This window comes from Harpegnathos saltator, unplaced genomic scaffold (assembly GCF_003227715.2).
Source record: "Harpegnathos saltator strain DR-91 unplaced genomic scaffold, Hsal_v8.6 scaffold594, whole genome shotgun sequence".
Lineage (NCBI taxonomy): Eukaryota > Metazoa > Arthropoda > Insecta > Hymenoptera > Formicidae > Harpegnathos > Harpegnathos saltator.
Window position 1 is genome coordinate 762962 of NW_020230420.1, and position 20025 is coordinate 782986.

At 42.2% G+C, this 20025-nt stretch overlaps 1 protein-coding gene across 2 annotated transcripts; it reads right to left on the reverse strand.

Annotated features, from left to right (window-relative positions):
* Nucleotides 1-140: 140 nt before the first annotated feature.
* LOC105186301 (protein croquemort) lies at nt 141-19656 on the reverse strand. 2 transcript variants are annotated; one of them, XM_011146390.3, is made up of 10 exons: nt 19639-19656; nt 12077-12349; nt 9095-9261; nt 6331-6475; nt 5676-5876; nt 4450-4661; nt 3510-3984; nt 2856-2929; nt 2427-2646; nt 141-2331 (listed from the first exon to the last, which is right to left on the reverse strand). In XM_011146390.3, exons 2-10 carry the CDS (start codon nt 12191-12193, stop codon nt 2200-2202), a joined length of 1743 nt encoding a protein of 580 aa, XP_011144692.1. In that variant the 5' UTR covers nt 12194-12349; nt 19639-19656; the 3' UTR covers nt 141-2199. The 2 variants fall into 2 exon arrangements, with proteins under 2 accessions (XP_011144692.1, XP_011144691.1); XM_011146389.3 differs by lacking the exon at nt 19639-19656 and adding an exon at nt 16478-16729.
* Between the last annotated feature and the right edge of the window lie 369 nt (nt 19657-20025).

Below are 20025 nucleotides of genomic sequence, written 5' to 3' on the forward strand. Positions count from 1 at the left end.
TCGAGATAAAAAATTGCTTTTATCTCTGTCTCAATAAATAGTCGAGTGTTCTGAGGAACTCGACGAGAAAGAAAAGCTCAAGGCTGTGCTCGCTTTGAGGCGTCTTCTTCGCGCTGCCACGAAATCGATCGAACGGTGTGTGATGTTGTAAAAATGTGGTAGACCCTTTTATTAAAATACAAATACAAAATCGTACGATTTTGCCCGATGAACCACGGCTTCCCAACACACTTTATATATTTAAACATTAAAGCATACAATGCGATACCTCCCGTCGCGATTGCACAATTGGGAGGTCACGCTCAGAATTGGTAACATCGTTCTGAAATGCCGCCGCGGTTCTCCTCGACCCCGCGATCGGCTACGTCGCGGAGTAACTCTTAGTCTAATACGTCATTGGCACTCGTAAATGGCTGCTTTTGTACAAATACAAATAATAGTAACGCTGAATATCACAAATCCCGCCTTAGAAAACAGCTTATCCCGTATATAATGACGGGGTTAATCCCGGTAAACGAAAGTATTGCCACGGTATCGAAACTAGCTTCGCGTCGCTCGACGCACGGTAACGTGTATCGAGAGGGAAGGAATCGCGCCAGCGAGGAAGTCTCTCCTCAGTTCCACTAGGAGCGCGAAACTGATTTCATATCGACCGCGCGCGAACGTGCTCCGTGACAAGAACAAAAAAGAAAAAAGGTTTTTGTAGGGAATAAAAGCGAAGGAGGCTGCAAAAAGCTGCAACGCTATCCCGGAATTACGGTGCGCAACAACGCCTTATCATATCGAGAACACAACACCGAATCCGCACGATAGATAACACTTAATTACAACAATACCAAGGCACACCACAGATATTCTTCCGCGTAAATAGCGTATTGTTTTGCTCTCTGTACTCGAATATCGATGAGAATGTCGTTGTATGCGATTTCGCGCGCGCCTCCCGGCAACAGTATCTCTATATAAAAATGACTCGGTAAATATGACATCGCCGCGTCTCTCGACGCCTCGATTATAAATTCTAGCGGAAAGATAAATTCGGTTTTTCGCACAGCGGCCAGTGGTGTTCGTGCGGCATTATCGTATAAAGCTTTTTGTACTTTTCCTTTCATTCGACCGCGCTTGATTACAGCGTTCTTCGTTCATTGGCTCGGCATCGGCTGCGGCTGTATCAATAGTACGCGAATATCTGTTCGCCTACAAATGTAACTAAAGCCGCTTTTGAACGGCCTATCCATATGTGTGTTGAAGCTCTGCTTCGTCGGTGTCACGCGGATGAATTAACTGAACGGCCGAATCATCGGTTAACGTCATCATTAACGTAATCGTCGTTAACAGAGAACGGACGAACTCCGTGCAGTTCGATTTGCCTTTATAGATATCAGCCCGTTGTATTCTGATGGCGACAGCGCGCTCTTGTGTGACAGTAGTAGTGGACAGTAGTAGACAGTAGATTGAAAATAACTAAAGCTTTGTCATGCGACCGTCGGTTTCGTCAGTCTTGGTGTACCACGTCGATACATGAATAATTATCCGACATTATTATTCTTCGTTCAATGTCGTACGTCACGTAGGAATGTAACAATCACAATGAAAGTCGCGTCGTCTGCAGAGTAGAAGATCTCGAGACGGATTGAAGAGAGAGGAAGAAAGAGAGAGAGGGGGGGAGGGAAGAGAGGAAGGAGATTCGCGTCATTGAGAAACATCGACTTCGAGAGATAATTTCTAGTTCTCCACGTGTCATGGAGTCATCGTGCGCATAAACTAACGCGACGCATTGTCATTCCGATCTACTCTACTCGTGGCATGCGCGTCTGCATGGCGCGTCTATAAATTTCGCATTATTTTTATAGCTATTCTAGCAGCGATTCCACACGGTCTACCCATTCACTCGCATTAGCATGCGAGATCGCGAATACATCCGCGCACACGTGTCCGATCGTGTTAACGTTAAGCACGATAAAGTACACGTGTGCAGCTCGGTGTCGTCCTAAATGCGTTTCTTTTCCTCTTCATTTCCCTCTTATACCGTATCAAGCGGGAGTTTTGCATCCCGAGACATGAAAATCTATTCAGGGCGCACCTTTCGAACCCCCCCCCTCCACCTCTCGAATTTGGTCCACGATTGCACATTCTTGTCCCCTGTGTAGTCTACGTGCTCGTCTCGTGGTGGAACGAAGTTTCCCCCGGGTGGGGAAACGCTCAATAGAGCTTCGCGTACAAACGACGGTCGCTCCTAACGTTGGCGTCCTCGTTGGCGGTTATCTTGTCCATGTACACCGTTTCCGACTTCTTCTCCAGCGGCTCGTCGACCGGCTTCTCCGGCGCGACCTCCTGCAAAACGCGCGATATCGTGTTTCAAAATGCCTTCTCCGCCGATCTAGCGTCGCGTAGAGGATCGAGGCGATCGAACGAACGAGTGTACGTACCGCGGGCGCTGGTGGTGTAGGCTTCTTCTTCACCAGATAGAGCAGCGCCACTGCGGCGATCAAACACAATCCAACGATTGCCATAATCACGCCGGTACACAGCATCACAGTCGGAAGCGCTAGCAATTGCTTCAAATCAGACGCCATCTCCTTGGTGATTTCTACCGTCAAGTTGAACCACATGATCGGGAAGTAAATCCTGGGCACGTTCTTGAAGAGCCTGAACAGAGATCCCCGACGATTGCTCTGTCAGTCCCCTCGAACGTCTCAACACAGCACATTAGTGACATTAAGAAGCATTTGTCTCTCCCTCCCTCCCTCCCTCCCTCCCTATCTCCTTCTCTTTCTCGCGATACTCGCGGCCATATTTTCACGCTAGCTCTCTCGTCGCTATCCGTTTTTCCTTTCTATTGCTCGAAACGTACTTACGACACAATCTCTGACGGCTGTACGAGAATATTCACTTGTAGTTTGGCCGCCACTTCCAAGGGAATCCCCGTGGTCTGGAACATGAACGCGTTTCCATTCGGTAAATCTCATATCCACGAAACGGAAGGCGCCGTCAAGGCAAGCAAGTTCAGAAACTGTTCGCTCAGGCGAAGGGGGGGATGTACCGATTGACGCGATGAGGGGAGATTTAGTCCGGTGCTTCGGATCATTCGGCTCACACGCGCTTATTTTGTCCGCGTAAACGTACAATAGCCTGACGTGGGAAATCGCTTTGAAAGACCGCCAGCTCAGTCACGGCGAAAGAATCCAAAGTACAGCGCGAATGATGACTCCTCACCGCGCTAATCAGACATTCCCTTCGCGGAGTCTAGACGTCGTCGGCGCGAATTATACATAAACGCGCGCGCGATGAATAAGTCGTAAACGGCATAACGCGGGCGCGAAGTTGCCTCGCAAACGGCGCGTATTATCGCAGCGCGCGCTCGATAGCCCCCGGATAAAAGGCGATAGCAAAATTAGCATCTTCTAGCAATAGCAGAGCGGGGTGATTGACCCATATTTCAATCTAGCGGCGGATCTATCGCGCTCGCGCTCGCGCTCGCCGTCTGTCCACGCGAGTCTGTCGTCACTTACGGGCTCCAGGGTGATGGAGAAGTCGTAGTCCCCGTCGTTGGGGTTCAGCCCTTCGATTTGGTTGAGCAGGCTAGGATCAGTCTTGTGGAAGTGAGGTAAACTCATGAACACTGGCGCGCCGTAGCGGCACGAGCTCACGTTTATCAGGCCCGACGGCGTGCACTCGCCGTTGCAGTAGCAATTGCCCATGTTGATGACGTCCGGGTCGTCGTCGGACATGTCGTCCGAGCTCTCGGACGAGCGCTCCTCGCTGGAGCCGTAGCTCGGGCTCTCGGTAGTCGTGCTGAGCAGTCCCTCGTTCGTGTGCTCGGCCGCGAAGAAGTCCTCGGTCGTCGTGGTCGGCTCGAAGTACTTCGCCTGCTCGTGCGGGTAACGCCGCCGTGTGTCGTTCTCGAGGGTCTTCTTGTCCATCGTGTATCGGTAGCCCTCGATGCCCATGTGCGAGACCGTCCGCTCGTACTCATAAATCACCGACCTGGAGCGGTGAGAAGCAGGGATCGAAGGTTGAGTTGACGGTGAAAGACGCCAATAACAATGTGCGAGGCGATATCGTAGCACTGGCTCAGTATCATCGATAAAAAGCCAAATGACGTTAAGCGGGTTACTTTGAGCGCCTTTAACGAGTCGATCCGCGGGCAATTAAACGACGCTCGTTAGCATCGTGTCCCCCGTTAGTGCTACGCGTGTCGCGCGTAAAAGGATATTAAAAATAAATAGGATAAGATATAATCCAATTACAGCGTCATTCATGCGATCGTGTAAAAAGCAGCGGAGATTGGATCGCTCTGAAGTGCGCGCGCACGCGAGAACTTCTCCAAGTGAAATTTTAATCTGAGCTGAGTGTCACTCGATCTGTCATTGATTAATTACGAGTGGACGCAAGGAAAACCGATCGTGTTTCCGCGTTATCTCCTGAAACTCGATAGAATTCTTCACCGACCGGCACAAGTCCACGCTGAACAAAGTGATGCCCTCCTTCGTCTGGTTGGGCGGCCAAAATTCACTCGCGCTGCCTTCGATGACGTTGCACGGGCTTCTGTGGTATTTGGTTGTGTCCCTGTAACGCCATTTCCTCATTATACCCAAGTGGCTGATGTCGTCCACGCCGGTTTCCATGTTCATTATCCCATCCATCTCGGCGGAATTGTTCCTCTGCGTACAATCGAGGAACGATTAACGCGATGCGAGACCAGTCGCAACGCCATTTTCTCGTCGACACGATCCCGACAGATTCACCCTTCGATTCACCTAACAACTCCACGATCCAGGCAACTTCAGCCAGACATTGGCTCCCTCTCGTCGGCGATACCGCATACGACAAACGCAAAACGGTTCTGTCTCTCCTCGATTTTTAATCTTTCTTCATTAACGAGCAACGAGTTATCCGGATCCGGTATTTCCGTGAGAGCCGGTCGTTTCAGCGACGTGACGACGTGGCCGAACGCGCCACGAACTACGAAGCTACTTGAAGCACGCTTCCGTATCAACGGGCTATATAAGCTATCCCGTATACAGCGCTCGTGCATTGATGCAACGAATAATATCGATCACAACGAGTACATCCCCGTCGCGCGTTTCATTCACTACGTATGTACACGACCTATATAGCAGCAGCCATTCTGCCATTCATTACCAATTTAAGTCCGGTTACGAATACTTCACCATTGATGACAAAGCCATTTGCTGGCTGCCGTGCCATCCGGAGCTTCTCTATACGTTATTATTCGCGCTCGATGCTGAGGCTAACAGAATAAATCATCTAATCTCTGTAACAGCTTGCTAATCGCGTCCGTATCAGCCCTTGATATTTCCCATTGGAATGTCGCCTTCGACGTTCGCGCTTGAAGTTAAATATTTACGAAAGACATCGGGGAGGACTCGCGCGTGAATGTTTTGTGACAAAACGATAATCGAATGTAGAAGGTCCCTCGATATTTAACGGAGCGCAGTACGCTGCCGTAACGAGTGCCTCAAGGTGAGGAACAAATTAACAACGAAATACCGCGAGAGCGCAAATGACCGATCGTAGAACGGGGATAATATCCCGAGGATAATGCGCGTGTGTTTCGCATACCGTCCTCGGGTGATTTTTTTGTCTGGGTACTTTCACGGATACCTATTTTGACCAAGGTTGTCGAAAAGAAGAGGTTTTATTGGCGCTCTCACCATGTAGAACCAGCCGAAGCGATCGTAAAGCGGCGTGTCGTCGGTGACTAGCATCTTGCCCATGGTGAGCAGGGTATCGCTGTAGCCTGTGAACAGCAGCTCGCCCACTGTTTTCGTCACATAGATTTTCGAGCTGGTCAGCATGATGGACAACGACTTCTGGAAACTGTAGTCCCAGTAGCGGATCTTGTGCGCTGCCGACTGCGAACAAGACGCGAACGTGGACGTTAGACTTTAGACGCAGCCTGAGAGAGTCAGCGTCTCTCTCTTTTTTTTTTTCTTAATTTTCTTTCAGTCTCGCAGTCGGCATTGACTCCTCCTTTAACGCCTACTGGTAACTATAGTTACCAGAACCAGCACTTAAGAACCCATAATTTAGTCAAGAAAGGAGATACTTTCGTTAAAAAACCAAACTAACGAAAACCAACAAACGAAAAGCGGAAACTTCGTGTACTCATTTATTCAGAAGGTAGAGTTTCTCGTCGTATATAAAATTCTGATGTTTTTTTGGTTATCACTACTTATAGTCTCAGTTCAGAAAAACTCAAATTTTATTCTTAAAACACTTGTAAAAAAAATCGGGCGTTAAAGGGTTAAAAGAATCCAATTTATCGTACTGAGTACGAGCGACAAAAGATGCAATGAGGCAGCTCACCACAGCGACGATGTTCAGATGGTTGATGATGTCGCTGAGGCTTCCGTTACTCCGTTCGGCATCGAAGTACCATGATCGTCGTTGAAAGTAACTGACGGTTTTGTTCGTGGGATGAAAGGTCACGTTGACCTTTTGTCTTACCTCCCTGAAAATTTGTGTCATAATTACGATTATTCTTTTGATCCTACGTAATGGAGATTTCCTTAGGGTATGGCTTTTATCATATATGTGTGTGGATAATTTGTAAATGTATCCAGCAGAGGCAAATAATATTAACGTAAGTTGACACAGCGCGCTCGTGTAGAAACAAAGAGATTTGATACAATACAGCGTCCTTCCTAGAGTTTAATTTGGTCGATAAGTCGCTCATTGTCAGCAATGTGCGCGAGTTACGCGAGTTGCGTCTTCGACGCAATCTGGTCCTGAAGTCGATTGTTCGAACGTGATTTAAACATCTGACCTACATGTTTTGCTTATTAGTACGAACGGGACAATTGCCGCGCAATCGTATGGGGCGTACGTACGCAATGACGACGACGATGACTTTAATGTCTTCTTATTATCAAAGATGCAATCTTTGTTGCGTAACTAGCGTAAGATTAAGGACGGAAGTGCGAAGGAACAAGAGAAAAAGTTCAAGGGGAGGCTATTTTAAGCGGTAACACTTGCGCCGTGTTGAGGAGGGGCAGAGGAAGAGAGGAGAAAGAAAGAGAGAGATGGAGGGAATACGCACGGAAGGGTCAGACTTACGTAGATTTGCATCCCACACGGAAAAAATCTCCTTTTGTATAAAGAAAAAGAAAAAAAAGAACAATAAACGCTGTCTCTGTTATGACTAGACCGAGAAGATTCGTCTGAACGTTCGATCGCGCTAAAACTCGGTCGAAATACTAAAATGTAACTGAGAATATACACAAACTTCCGCGTACGGACGGACGTCTCTTAAAAAACTATTCCTTATTCCTGCAACCGAGTTTTTGTCTGCTTCGCAGGCAACAGAGAAACAGCTGCACGAATCGAGATTTTTCCTTCCGTCTGATTATCGCTAATTATCGTTTAATAATCGACGCGCAGTTATACAAAGTGGCAAAATCATGATGTTGGGCTTGGCGGAAAATTCCAGCGCACGCAGATAGAATTCTACTTGACTCGCGCTTGTAATCCTCTTAATTTCATGATCACACACCAGTCCATCAGAGCCGGCGTCAGAGCGGGCGAGCGACGTTCGTCGGAAATCATTACGCTCCATTTACTTTTCAATGAACGATATTGTACCTATCATTACGGACCAATCATTTGATTCGCGGTGAAGTCGTAAGTCCTCACACCTCATCTCTGTAGGTCTCGCTCGAGCCTTTTTATCGCGCTCGGCACTCGGGCGAAATTCGCGAAAGCGTGCTGAGGTGAGAAGACAATCGTCCGACGAAGGACACGCATGCGCCCGGGGGAGTCGACCATGGTAGCTCCGCGACCAAGGAGAAAGTAATTAATTAGTCAATTGCTTAATATGTGCAGTGCCGCCTACGCGGCGCGCACGGCTGGACCGAAACGTTTTATTGTTCATTAAGATGTCAATATAGCGGGGTTAACTATTTCTTCTTCATTGCCATTAGGTCTGTTGTCACGTTATAATTTCGTGGCGCGCGAGCCCGATTAGAATAATCTCATTTTCGTCGCTTGAAAAGCTAAGTGGCTGGCTTCCCTTCGACTGCTGTCGAATATTCTCTTCTGACGATTCTCCGCCGAGTAATGACACGCCGATAGGAATGACGATATTTCACGTTGATCAGTATTAATTTTTGCTCGATGTCGCCGCGGTTTCAACGCGAAACGCGAAGACTCCTCGCTTCCGACTGTTCGCGCTCGCATTTCCGCGAGGTCTGTAATCGTGTTAGTTAGTCAGTCGTAATTTACTAAATGCGTTTGTACCTTATTTTATTCGATAACGATTTATTTGATAGCAGGAACTTTTCCGTCATGTTTCCTCGAAACCGTTTTCAAATAAGCAATGTTTAGGCAAACAGTCCGTTCGTTTGATACGTTTATCACGTGATTACGTTATCACGATGAGTGAGAAGCTTAATTAATGCTTAATTAAAAGGAACAAAAATCATATCATCCTTCTTTCGTTTATAGACGCACTAGTTGTAGACCAGTGATAGTAATTTTATCAAGTGACCAGTGATTGTAATTTTATCTAGTCACCAACACACATGTTAATTACATTAAAACCTGTTTTATCGGCTGACAGCAGCCAGAGATGATAGTAGTTTGAAATCCGACACGAGTCTAAATATATCTTTAGCGGCTTTTTGTGCCTCGAGTTACTCTCGACTTTTTTCTCAGCGAATTCATAGAGATTCTCACATCGAATTATATGAACACTCGGATATTTAATTAACACAACGACACATTTACAATAATATATTTACTTGGAATGTAATTTTGTAATTTGGAGTGTAATAATTGATGAATGAGAATTTTTATAGAATTTATTTTTATAAAATAGCTTTTTTTTTTTTTTTATATAAAATCGACTGAAATAAGACGCGATATTGAGGTAGATTGACACGAAAGATTATGAAATATTATTGAAATACGAGCAGATTTCCTCAGAATTCGCGTTTCATATGTGAGTTTTTTAAGCGTACGAAGAATAACCGGCCTTGCCGATATACAGAGACGCACGTGTCTTTATCTTGATCATCGCGCATTATTTTATCAATCGCTCTTGCGAGTGAATGTTCAAGTGAAAATCTTCTACCTGAAGACATACGGGCCGACTTGAACGAAATGTGGCTTCTTCCCGTGCATTTTCAATTCCTGCGGGTTGGTCCAGTTAAACATATATATGTTGAAGTACATCGGCGGGAGGTTGCTGGTGTCATTCCACACGTCGAAGCTCCTCGAAGTCGGTGTGAGGGCCAAGCCCTGAGAACACAAGGTTTAACGATCGAAAATCGGCATGACGATCGATTTCAATTTATGTCTAGATCACGACAAACTATGTCTATAAGCGGATTAACATAATCGCTATTTCGCTGAGGCTTATTATTTCGATCGATTATTCGATCGATGCAATGATTAAATACAAATGTAACCGATGAGCGAAACGTTTTCCCTTATTTAGTCACTTTATGATCTTCATGAATAATAATTAATGATTTGATGACTTCAATTATTGGTGCTAATGTATGTAAGGGGTTATGAAAGAAAGGAGTATGCAAAATTTGTGAAATGTATCGTCATTTTTTTTAACGGAATTAAAAAACCAAATGCGTTATAAAAGCTAATATACGAAGATGTTGTAAGAGTATGTCATTCGTTGCCCAATGAGTTTGCATGATACATTTGATTTCCGTTTGTCGCGATCGTCATACGAAAGGAGTCGGAAAAAATATCGTCTCATGTTTTTATCGCATATTAAATAAAGTAGTCTCGAACACTGATAGGTCATGAACGAGCTTCGAACATCGAAGTGCTCGACGTTGCGTACGTTGTTAATCGGTATACTTAACAAACACGATTGCGTCGAGTCGACGCGTGCACGTGACGGCGATAATCCCCGATAAGAATCGACCGGGACAAAACCGCAGAGAAGAGAGCGACTGTTGATGAAATACCGCGTTTCTCGCGATTTCTCGTTTCTCTTACAGATGAAGAGAAGGGTCGACAATAAAAGAACATAAAAGACACGGTGCCGAACGGGACAAGTAGCTCCATTGTGAGCAGCATATTTTTAATCTTAAACTTTTAAAAAAAGTTGGGACGATATTTTGAGGATATCGGCAGAGGAGGATTACTCGCGCGCTTGCGCCGAGTGTTGTCGGTAGCATGAAACCGTTCGTGACGAGCCGTGCGATATAGAGGAATGCCAATTAATGGGACAATCGGCCACTTTTCCAATCGGGCCGGGACTAGCGCCGAGACGAGTGCTTGCTCGGTAAATGCATAGTATGTGGACCAGTCCAACGAACGAGATCTTACTTGCTGCAAACGACCTTAGCATACGCGGCGCGATGCATTTTCCACGTACTCTCAACCCACGAGGTGATTCATTTTCCATGATCGTGCAGAACGAACGGCTCGAAGGGGGCTTCCGTCGTACGCTTTTGTCGCTGAAAATTCAATAAGCGGTAATGAACCGTTGTTTATTGAGTCATTGACGCTCGGCGAGCAGACATTTCGCTGCGAAAGGCGAGCTCAAAAGTATAAACGCAGTCGCGGGGGAAGATGATGATAACCCAGGAAGGGGCGCGAGGCTATCCGCGACAAGCAGAACGAAAATACCGAGCGAGATTCCTCGTGGACGATAATACGTCTCGGCCAGTACCGCTCGTGTGTTCCGGTATTTATTTGCATCGTATATAGCGTCGTAAATTGGCATTTGACGCGACGGGGAATGATATCATGTTTGTGAAATATCGCGAAATACATTGCAAAAATCGAGAATAAAAGCGAGCGAAAGAAAGAGGGGAAACTAGAAGTAAGGTTTTAATCAATATCGCGATGACATTGATCATTAATCGCCTGTAGACGATGTAGGCATATAATTTGCATCAATGATACAAATCGTCAAACTGTTTTACATGACATCTGCAGGAGATTTTTTAGAAAATTATTTAAGAGGTTGCAAGGACGTTCCTTTTTCCAGCAAGAACAAAAAAATAGACATATTGCGTGTCAAACGCTAGTATGCTGCATAATATTGTTTATGGAAATATCATTCAATTATTAATACTATTGGTAATTTCTTTTTTGTTAAATATCAATTTAGATCAAAGGCGTCAATCGTTAAACTGTTGCATCTGTTGAAGATCTGCGGAAGATTTTTATTTGTAATACATTATCTAAGAGGTTGTACATTTTTGTTTTCCAGCAAGAAGACACAGATAAATTGTGTATCAGATGCTAATAATGGTACACTGCACAATATTACTTGCGGAAATCATGATTTAATTGTTAGCACTGCTGGTAGTTTCTTTCTTTTTTTATTAAACCTCATTCCATGTTACATACATTTCTACACAATTATATTATAATTGTATTATACAATACAAAAATGTCTCTTTGAGGTTCGGTATATTTTTACCTTAAAATTGCACAAAAGATATTTTCTAAATATATTGTTCCATAAAACAAATATTTTTTGGAGTTTTATCGAGCGAATTTCACTTACATAATATTTATAACACAACTCACGAAACTCTCGTGTGCGTAAATTTTTTCCGCTGAATATAATAACAGTCATGAATTCGATAACTATTGACTCGGCTCTTCAGCCATGCATACTTGTGTCATTTTGTGACGTCGCGAGGGGAAACATCGTGGCAATTTTTGTCGCCTGTGTCTCTTGCTGGAATTCATACAAGATGTATGATTTTGTTTTTCTACCAATATGAAATTATACATTTTAAATATTGCAAATTTTAGTAGTGAGACCTCAATACACCCGTTTTGTCTCATCGGTAATCGGATAAAACTTTTTTTTTTTTTTTTTTTTTTTTAATTAAACGCCGACGTTCTCGCAATACGATCGAGTGTTTCGAAAATACGGCTCAAGTTCATTGAGACACGGTGTGTGTTTATCGAGACGATGATAACGAAGTAAACGTCCGCGATATAACGAAAAATCTCAGCCACATGGAAAAATATGCCTCCACTCGAGTGAGTTTGCAGGCCTCGTCGCTTCTCATTAAGCGACGTTGCGATCGGCGAAACAAGCTATAGCGGGACATGTACTCACTTTTTGGAGAATCTGATGGAAAATGATCGGCCAAAGGACGGAGAGGGACACGCCACAGACCAGCAGTAATAGCCCGATGACACCGAGGCTCAAAGATTTGTTGGTCCAAGGTCTCATGGTGACGCGAATGTTTCCGCACGCACTGATCCTCGTCTCTTCAGCATGTGCACCTTGCACTCGAGAGAGCGGCCGCGGTCTTCTTCGTCAACGATCGCTTGTAATCCCGGTCTGGTCGAATAGCAAGTCCAGTCACAACGGCCCACGCTTCGAAGCCTGTAAGATAAAAACGTCTATCTAATCTACCAGTTGACAAGAGTCGCACGCGGCCGCGGCTCGCGGCACGTGCACGTTGCAATTGTTCATCGTATACGTTGCTCGCGGCGTTTCCTCGTCTAGCCGACGAGGAATGCGCGGGCACCGCCACGAATAGACACATCGCGCACAACGATCGCGCGCGCGCGCGCCAGACTCCTCACTGAGACTGTTTATCGGAGCTTTTTTCCTCGTGATAAGTCCCAGAGACGTAAAAATGGAGACGGAAAAATCTCGTTGCACCTCGAATAAAAGAGTCTCCCCTGTTATGTCGCCCTGTTATGTCCCGTTTGACATTCCGATGCCCGGCATCGATAGGATTCGTAATGGGAACGACGCCTCACCGAGCGTTTCCTGTGAATTCTGTTAAAATGACAACAATAGCAATTTGAACTCCCGGTGAGTGCGTACTTAGCAGCCGACGCGTGAGGACGGAATGCTTGTGCATAAATTTCCAGCGTAAGGAATGTCAGTCTGAAAAGAATATTTATCAGTCTGTTAACGCAACTACGCATCCGCGCGCTGGATTTTATTGTTTACGTAACGCGCGCCCGCGCGTGTCTAACGATCGATGGGATATCGAAGCGGCTTAGTCATTCGCCAGCCCTTTGCGTAACTACCTCAATGTATCGACCACTGTGGTACCTTGATTAACAGTGAAGCAGAACGTATCGTAAAACAAATCGGACGAATGAGTAACGGATACGCGAAGATCATAATCGTCCGATGGCAATACCGATTCACGATACGCGCATTCGGCGCCTCTCTCCTCATGCGGATCGAGCGCCGTCTTATCAGCATAAATACGGAAGACGCGTTCGATGCTGCTGCATATGCTGCAAATCAAAGATGTAAAAGATGTTTTTGTGCTCCCGTTGATTTCACAAATCGCCGAAGGCGGGACCTGTTACGTGAGCGGCTCTAATAAGACTAAGATAACGGCACGTTTGACATCTTTGTTAAACACACTTACACGTATACGTGTTACGTACTTACTTGTCAACGATTGCAGTCTAAAATGTATACTTGTTAAAGTCGAGGTGTATCACACGTTTTAATTAACCTAACCCTGCAATACTTGCGACAACGATAAGAGGAGATTTTGTATAAACCGATGTGGCACAGTGAATTGCAAGTTGCAGACTGTGTGCTCAATTCACAGCCTTTTCCGCCTCAAGTCAAGTCATCGTATAAATAATTATACAGTGATCTATGATTCACTCTACATGATTATACATGATGCGGCTTATTCGATGTTTCACAAGCAATTAGAACACGTGTACGGTTAAAAAGAAAACAATTGAATACTTCCACCTGCCATATACCACAATTATGGTTGATTACTGGTATAAATAAAAGAAAAAAGAGGAAAGGAATTATGTAATAAAGTCAGGATCGTTGATATTAATTCTTCAATCGATTCTTAAAATTATCACTTCTGGTCGACAAACGAGAACCTGAAAGTTGTAATTTAAAGTGCTGTAGTAACGTAATGTGTCAAGCGTATTGTCAGTTGACTAAATAATAAAAAACAGTGTTTAATAAAGTAGACGCGACAGCGAACTCCAAGTGTGATTTATTATAATTTCATAAGTGATCATTGAAATATACTTTCATTTATTTTTATTTACATATTTATTTACATATACAGGGTGTTCTATTTCAAATGAGCCAGGCAAAAATCTTGAAAAATATACAAGATACTAAGAAACGTTTCAGACATAAATTGAATAGTTTTAAAGAGGACATAAAACAACTATATCATTTTGTTTACGGATGGCGCCGATTTTCGAGATATTCTCTGATCATTTTCTTAAATGGAAATCCCAATTTTTTATTATATTATCTTTTTCCAACCAATTAATTTGAACAACTTTTGTCTTAAACATTTTTTTATTTGCCTAATATTTTTTGAGATATTTAAGAAAATTTTGGTAACTCTTTCAACATTTAACTTACGATACCTCGCTAACTATTTGTCGGAAGAAAAAGTGGTATTAGACTTTTTACTCTATGTATAGAGTTATATTTATAGAGATTATAGAGAGCCTCCCTTTGAAACTATATAACTTTTGTCCAAGACGTTTCTTAGTATCTTTCATATTTTTCGAGATTTTTGCTTGGCTTATTTAAAATGAGATATATATATATATATATTTTTTTTTTACACGTTTGACACAAAAAAATGTTTCAAATATAAATATGTAAAACGCAAAGACGTAAAAAGGTCTATATTTAAATAAATAAGTTAATCTCTCAGCGACTGATTGGGACTAATTAAAATATACAGTGTACGATCCATATTTAGTTCACATGTTTTTAAAATTTTGAATAGGTTTAAACTGTGGTATGCAAACTGTATGCAAAATAAGATGGTAAGCAAACTAGTTGCTTACCATCCTATGTTCCTACGTAGAACTTTTTTTCTATAGAATCTAATTGAATTAATTGCTTCACTTAATTCACGCGAATTCATGAAATCTTAATAAATTGATTAATATTTATTACGACCTTATTCTCATTCTACGTGATATATTTCAAAATGTTTCCAATCTCTCAAAAACGTTGGTGAATTGTGTATCTATATGTAAATACGTTTCCAATGTCGCCATTACTATGCAAGTAGGTTCAATAGGTCAAAATTAATATCCGTAAGTCTGATTGACAGAAAGTATTTCGCTATACAGTAGCGCAAGGGGTATTTAAGAGAGTATCAAACGACAAATTGTACGTCAAACAATGACAAATGAAAGTAAAATAACGCAATTTGTCATCGAAAAAGTTCTACAGCTGAGTACGTCGCGTATAAATTTACACGAGAATATATATATGTATATATACATATATGAAAGAATATATATATATATATGTATATATAACAGATACATATAAAACCGTCTCAGCTGCTATTTGACATATCAGCTTGTGATACGCCGGCTAATGATACGCCGACTTACGTATTGAATGTATCATCGATTAATTTCAACACGTCCCGCGTGTCATGACCTGCAGTAAAGTTTCTGAAAAAGTCAGATTCGCAAAAGAGTTATATGCGCGAAAGTATCGTTCTTTCGAAAAAGTACTTGTCAGAAAAAGAAATCATCTGTGTTTACCATTTCCAATTGTTAACGCGTAATTTTACATTCGATAACCGTAGCAATTAATATATATAATCCAACAAGTTCGTCGATAGCAGTCTATCACCGCGAATACAGTCCCCTTCGAATGATTAATGCTTTTACGATGACTAGTAGCATAAATGTCGTCTTTTCAATATATGAGCGACAATTACGCGAGGTTATATGATGGTTCACTTCTTGTTGTACATCAATGCAGTGCGACGATGCTCATTGCCGTTGATGCAACTGGCATCTCTTTTGATCTGTTATTTTCGCCGATATACTTTTGTCAATGAGCGTGAGTAAGTTTGTATGACAATTATTTTATCCCTCTCGTGTGTGTATATATGTATATAAGAAATCTTAGAAATGAGTGTCGCAATACCGAATAATTACCAATGATTTATTTCACATTTCTCATTACACAAAGACAAATAGTTTATAGCAATGAATTAGATATAAAAATATGGTATTTTTTTCGTTATCCGTTACGAGGCTTGTTATGAAATATAATTAATATGAAATGCCGCGTAATTATTTTTGTTAGTCACTTCAACGACAACGATTAATTAGAAGAAAGAAAATTGCATTATTACATCATATATCATGCACATTATATATATGCATAATAAAATGCATGATGAAAATATAAACGAGAAGAATATGAGCTAGATAGAAAAAAGCTTCCACAGTTCTAATTAAAGCTAGTAATAAAAGAACAGAGTGATCGACCAAGTAACTGGTTAATACCTCTATAATTTTAATAAATAGATTTTTCTATAAAAGTATCAAGAGAGCGGTTCTTGGTTTAGGATTTAGGAATTTTCGAAATCTTTTTTGCACTTTCTTGAAATTTAAAGTTCTCTAAGTATTCTTATTAAGTAAATATATTAGATAAAAATTTGGGATGATCATGGAGTTATATAAGACCAAGAATATGAGCACGCATTCACCAAAGTTGGACACTCACTTTTCTCTCCCTTTCTCTTTCTTTCTCTCTCTCTCTCTCTCTCTCTCTCTCTTCTCTCTCTTTCTCTTGAAAAAATGTAGCTGCTCGTTTTAGCCTTTATATATCGACGCGTATGTAAGATCGGAGCTTACTGTCGCCGACGAGACGAAAAAAAGGAATAACCGGCCGTCGTGTTCAGAAACTACTCGCGTATTCGACGCGCGTCTCGGGTGTGTCACGACGCGATTGTTACTGGCGAGTACTGTGAATCAACAGGCTGCATCTCTCCAACATCTCGTATCCCCTCCACTTGGGGAGGATTTTCCTCGGGCCGTCTCTATCCCTTGCGCCCTCGTGACCGCGCCTTGTTCCCTTTCAGATGGTCCCCTCGTTGTTAGTAGACCGACGAATTAAAGCGGATGGCACATAAAAAAACTTAACCAGTAAGACGTAAGCAGTAAAGAAACTGACCAATCACAATCAGTTATTCTCATAAGTTTTAAAATGATTTTCGCCCTTAAGTTTCGATTGTGATTGGTCGATCTGCTTACTGCTTATGTTTTATTGCTTAAGTTCGTTTATGTGCCATGGCCTTAACCGTTGCGTGGCTGCTCTCAAACGCCACCACGTGGGAAGACTTTAGCCTTCTTTGTGTCGGACGACGCTCTTCTTTCTTCATCGCGACTGTGTCGCTTCGCCGCCGCCGGCGCGATAAACTTTTCATTTTTTTTGACCTAATTAACGTTCATGGGCGACAAATAACCAGACGAATGTTTAAATCGCGCCTCAACGGTGCATCCTAAAAATGTCAGGCGCGTAATGGCTGTTTGCAGATGACGTCAACAAAGAGTCTGCCTACAACGTAAGTTTTGCTCGATGTCTGATTACGCAAGACACATTAATTAGATCATGTAAAATTTATACTTGCTACTGCGTTTCATTAATGACATATTTTGCCGCGTGATATTTTTCTTTCATCTTACATAATATTTTTTTATTGTCCTTGATGACGTCCACGAGACTTCGAATGCATATATTAATATTCATAATATTGTACAATATTTACAATATTGTAAATGTAAGTGTACATATTTATTATTATAATTTACTTTCTATAAGAGACTAATATTAAAATGTTGGAAAACACGAACATTATAGACGCAATTAGATATAATGCTACGGTAATTAGATATTATAATATTTTGATGAAACTAGTTTTTCCTATGTTGCGTGGATTTTCTATGTTGTCTGCATTACTGCATAATCGCAGTCGATAGTACGTAGAATCCAAAAGTATACCAATTATGCCGATTACGTTATGTACGAAATGTTTGTTTTTGCGTTATTATATGTTATACATTAATCGGCATTTTTTCCTTGTCATATTCACGTTTACGCCTCAAGGAAAGACTGCGCATGTATAAATGCACTGAGGGAAAATTGTATTAAAATTAAACAAATATTTGTTCGAATACGGCTGTGAATATATTTATTTAAATTAAGCAATTGTTTTCTAAAATTCAAGAAGAAAGTTTACATTCAGTACTTCTGTATTTCATTTTAGAAATTAGTCGTTTAATGTGAATAAATGTATTCGCACTCGTATTCAAACAAATATTTGTTTAATTTTAATACAATTTTTTCTCAGTGTGTTTCATGTGACGCGAGAACGTTCGTTGCACGGTCAACGATATCCACAACGGTATCCAAACGAGAATTCACGGGTTCGCTCGCAGATGTGGATTCATGTTGTCGTATTATGAACCTGAAGTACTTTACCCGATAACGTGTGCGTTTGTGCGCGCGAGTTCGAAAGGAGGCGTACAGGATGCGAAAAAGAAATAGTCCTTATACGGATCGAATAAACGCGATTCTACCGCTGCAGCACACACACACACACATATATACACGATTCTTGACCTGATTATACATTCCCGTGAACCAGTTTTTGTGTAACCACGAATAAATTATCGTCGCATGGTCGGGCCGCGTCAGTGTATCGAATGGAAGTAATTCGATTTTGCGCCTCGTATACGCACCGTGCTGACGCTTCCTCATTTATGGATTAAAACTCACTGGGCGAAGATGATGGTCTGACGATGAAGCAGTTAACGCGAGGGCTCGTCTTACGGAAGGATATGCAAATCGCACTCTAATACGACCTCGTGTGCTACATCATCGTGACGCGAAGCACCCACGGTTGTGCCTGAGGAATAATCGATAGCCCTACTTTCGGCGAACAATGATTGCGCCCTTGCGGCATGTACGATATTAATAAATTCTCACGCAATCGCGGCGGAGACGGATGCGGCTCGAGTAATTGAATTGAGCGAATTGAATGGAACGCGAAGTTAAGCCGTGTACGCAAGGACGCCCATAAAGTTGTCCAGTAATAAAAGTAGAAGATCACATCGTCACATCACGGGGTCACATACCGTGTCTGTGAAGTTAGCACGACGTTTTGCGAATTGATAAAAAATACACATTGTTCCAGTAGCACTTTTCATTGTTCTATTGTTCTTCAAAAAATGAAGAAATGTTCCGCATGTGTAATACCAAAAAACCGAAAATTAAGACATGTCGTGCTAACTTCGCACTTCCAGTACGACGTATCTTAATTACTCCTCCCTCTGAAGTACAAGAAGACGATAAATATCATGATATCTGACGGTTGTTCTAGCTTGTTCTACTGCAAGTTTAATGTAAATATAGCATTTCGGAACAAAATGCCAAAAACTGACCAAAAACAGCCGAAATTGAAAAATGTACTTCGCATTGGTACTAGTTTTTTGGTCAATTTTTGACATTTTGTCCTGAAATGCTACGTTTACATTAAACTTAGAACTAGTTAGAACAATCGTCAAATGTCAGAATATTTATCGTCTTCTTATACTTCAGAGGGAGGAGTGTTGAAACATATCTTAATTTTCGGTTTTTCGGTATTATATATGCGGAACATTTTTTCATTTTTTGAAGAACAATAGAACAATGAAAAATGCTATTGGAACAATGTTTATTTTTTATCAATTCGCAAAACGTCGTGCTAACTTCATAGACACGGGTGTACCGAGGAATCTCTTTAGTCTTCACGTTCACTTTGTCATTCATCGACACTTCCATCATCGCTCTAGAGTGCCGACCCGTTCTATTTTTATTAGTCCAGCTAACCGTTCTCTACTTACTCGCGAAACACAATCGACGTATCTTCGATCTTTATTCGCGTCCTCCGTGGTCAATTCCTTACGGCGATCACAACCCGACACGTAATCCTGAAGAACTCGCGCTCCGACTGTAATGGCATATTTATTGTCCTCCTCCCTCTTTCACACTACTGGTTGCACTTTGTGACTTGACACTGCACTTCTTTCCATTTCTCCGCTATAACTGATTTTCTCGCTTATTCACCGCCTTATTTAATTGATACTCCACTAGTGTATTCTTTGATTTATTAATGTTTAAACTAAAGATAATTTTTCCCTCTGGATTTACTAGTTCTCTCAAGGTCTGCGTATCGAAGGAGAACAAGTATAAGACGTATACGCGACTTGCGACGGCGATTTTTTTGCTGA

Excerpts from the sequence above, each read along its gene's own strand:
- LOC105186301 (XM_011146390.3), bottom strand. The coding sequence starts at position 12,193 with ATGAGACCTTGGACCAACAAATCTTTGAGCCTCGGTGTCATCGGGCTA. Across the intron at positions 9,262-12,076 it reads TCCATCAGATTCTCCAAAAA|GGCTTGGCCCTCACACCGAC; the intron begins GTGAGTACATGT and ends TTGTGTTCTCAG. Across the intron at positions 2,930-3,509 it reads TCTCCATCACCCTGGAGCCC|ACCACGGGGATTCCCTTGGA; the intron begins GTAAGTGACGAC and ends TTCATGTTCCAG.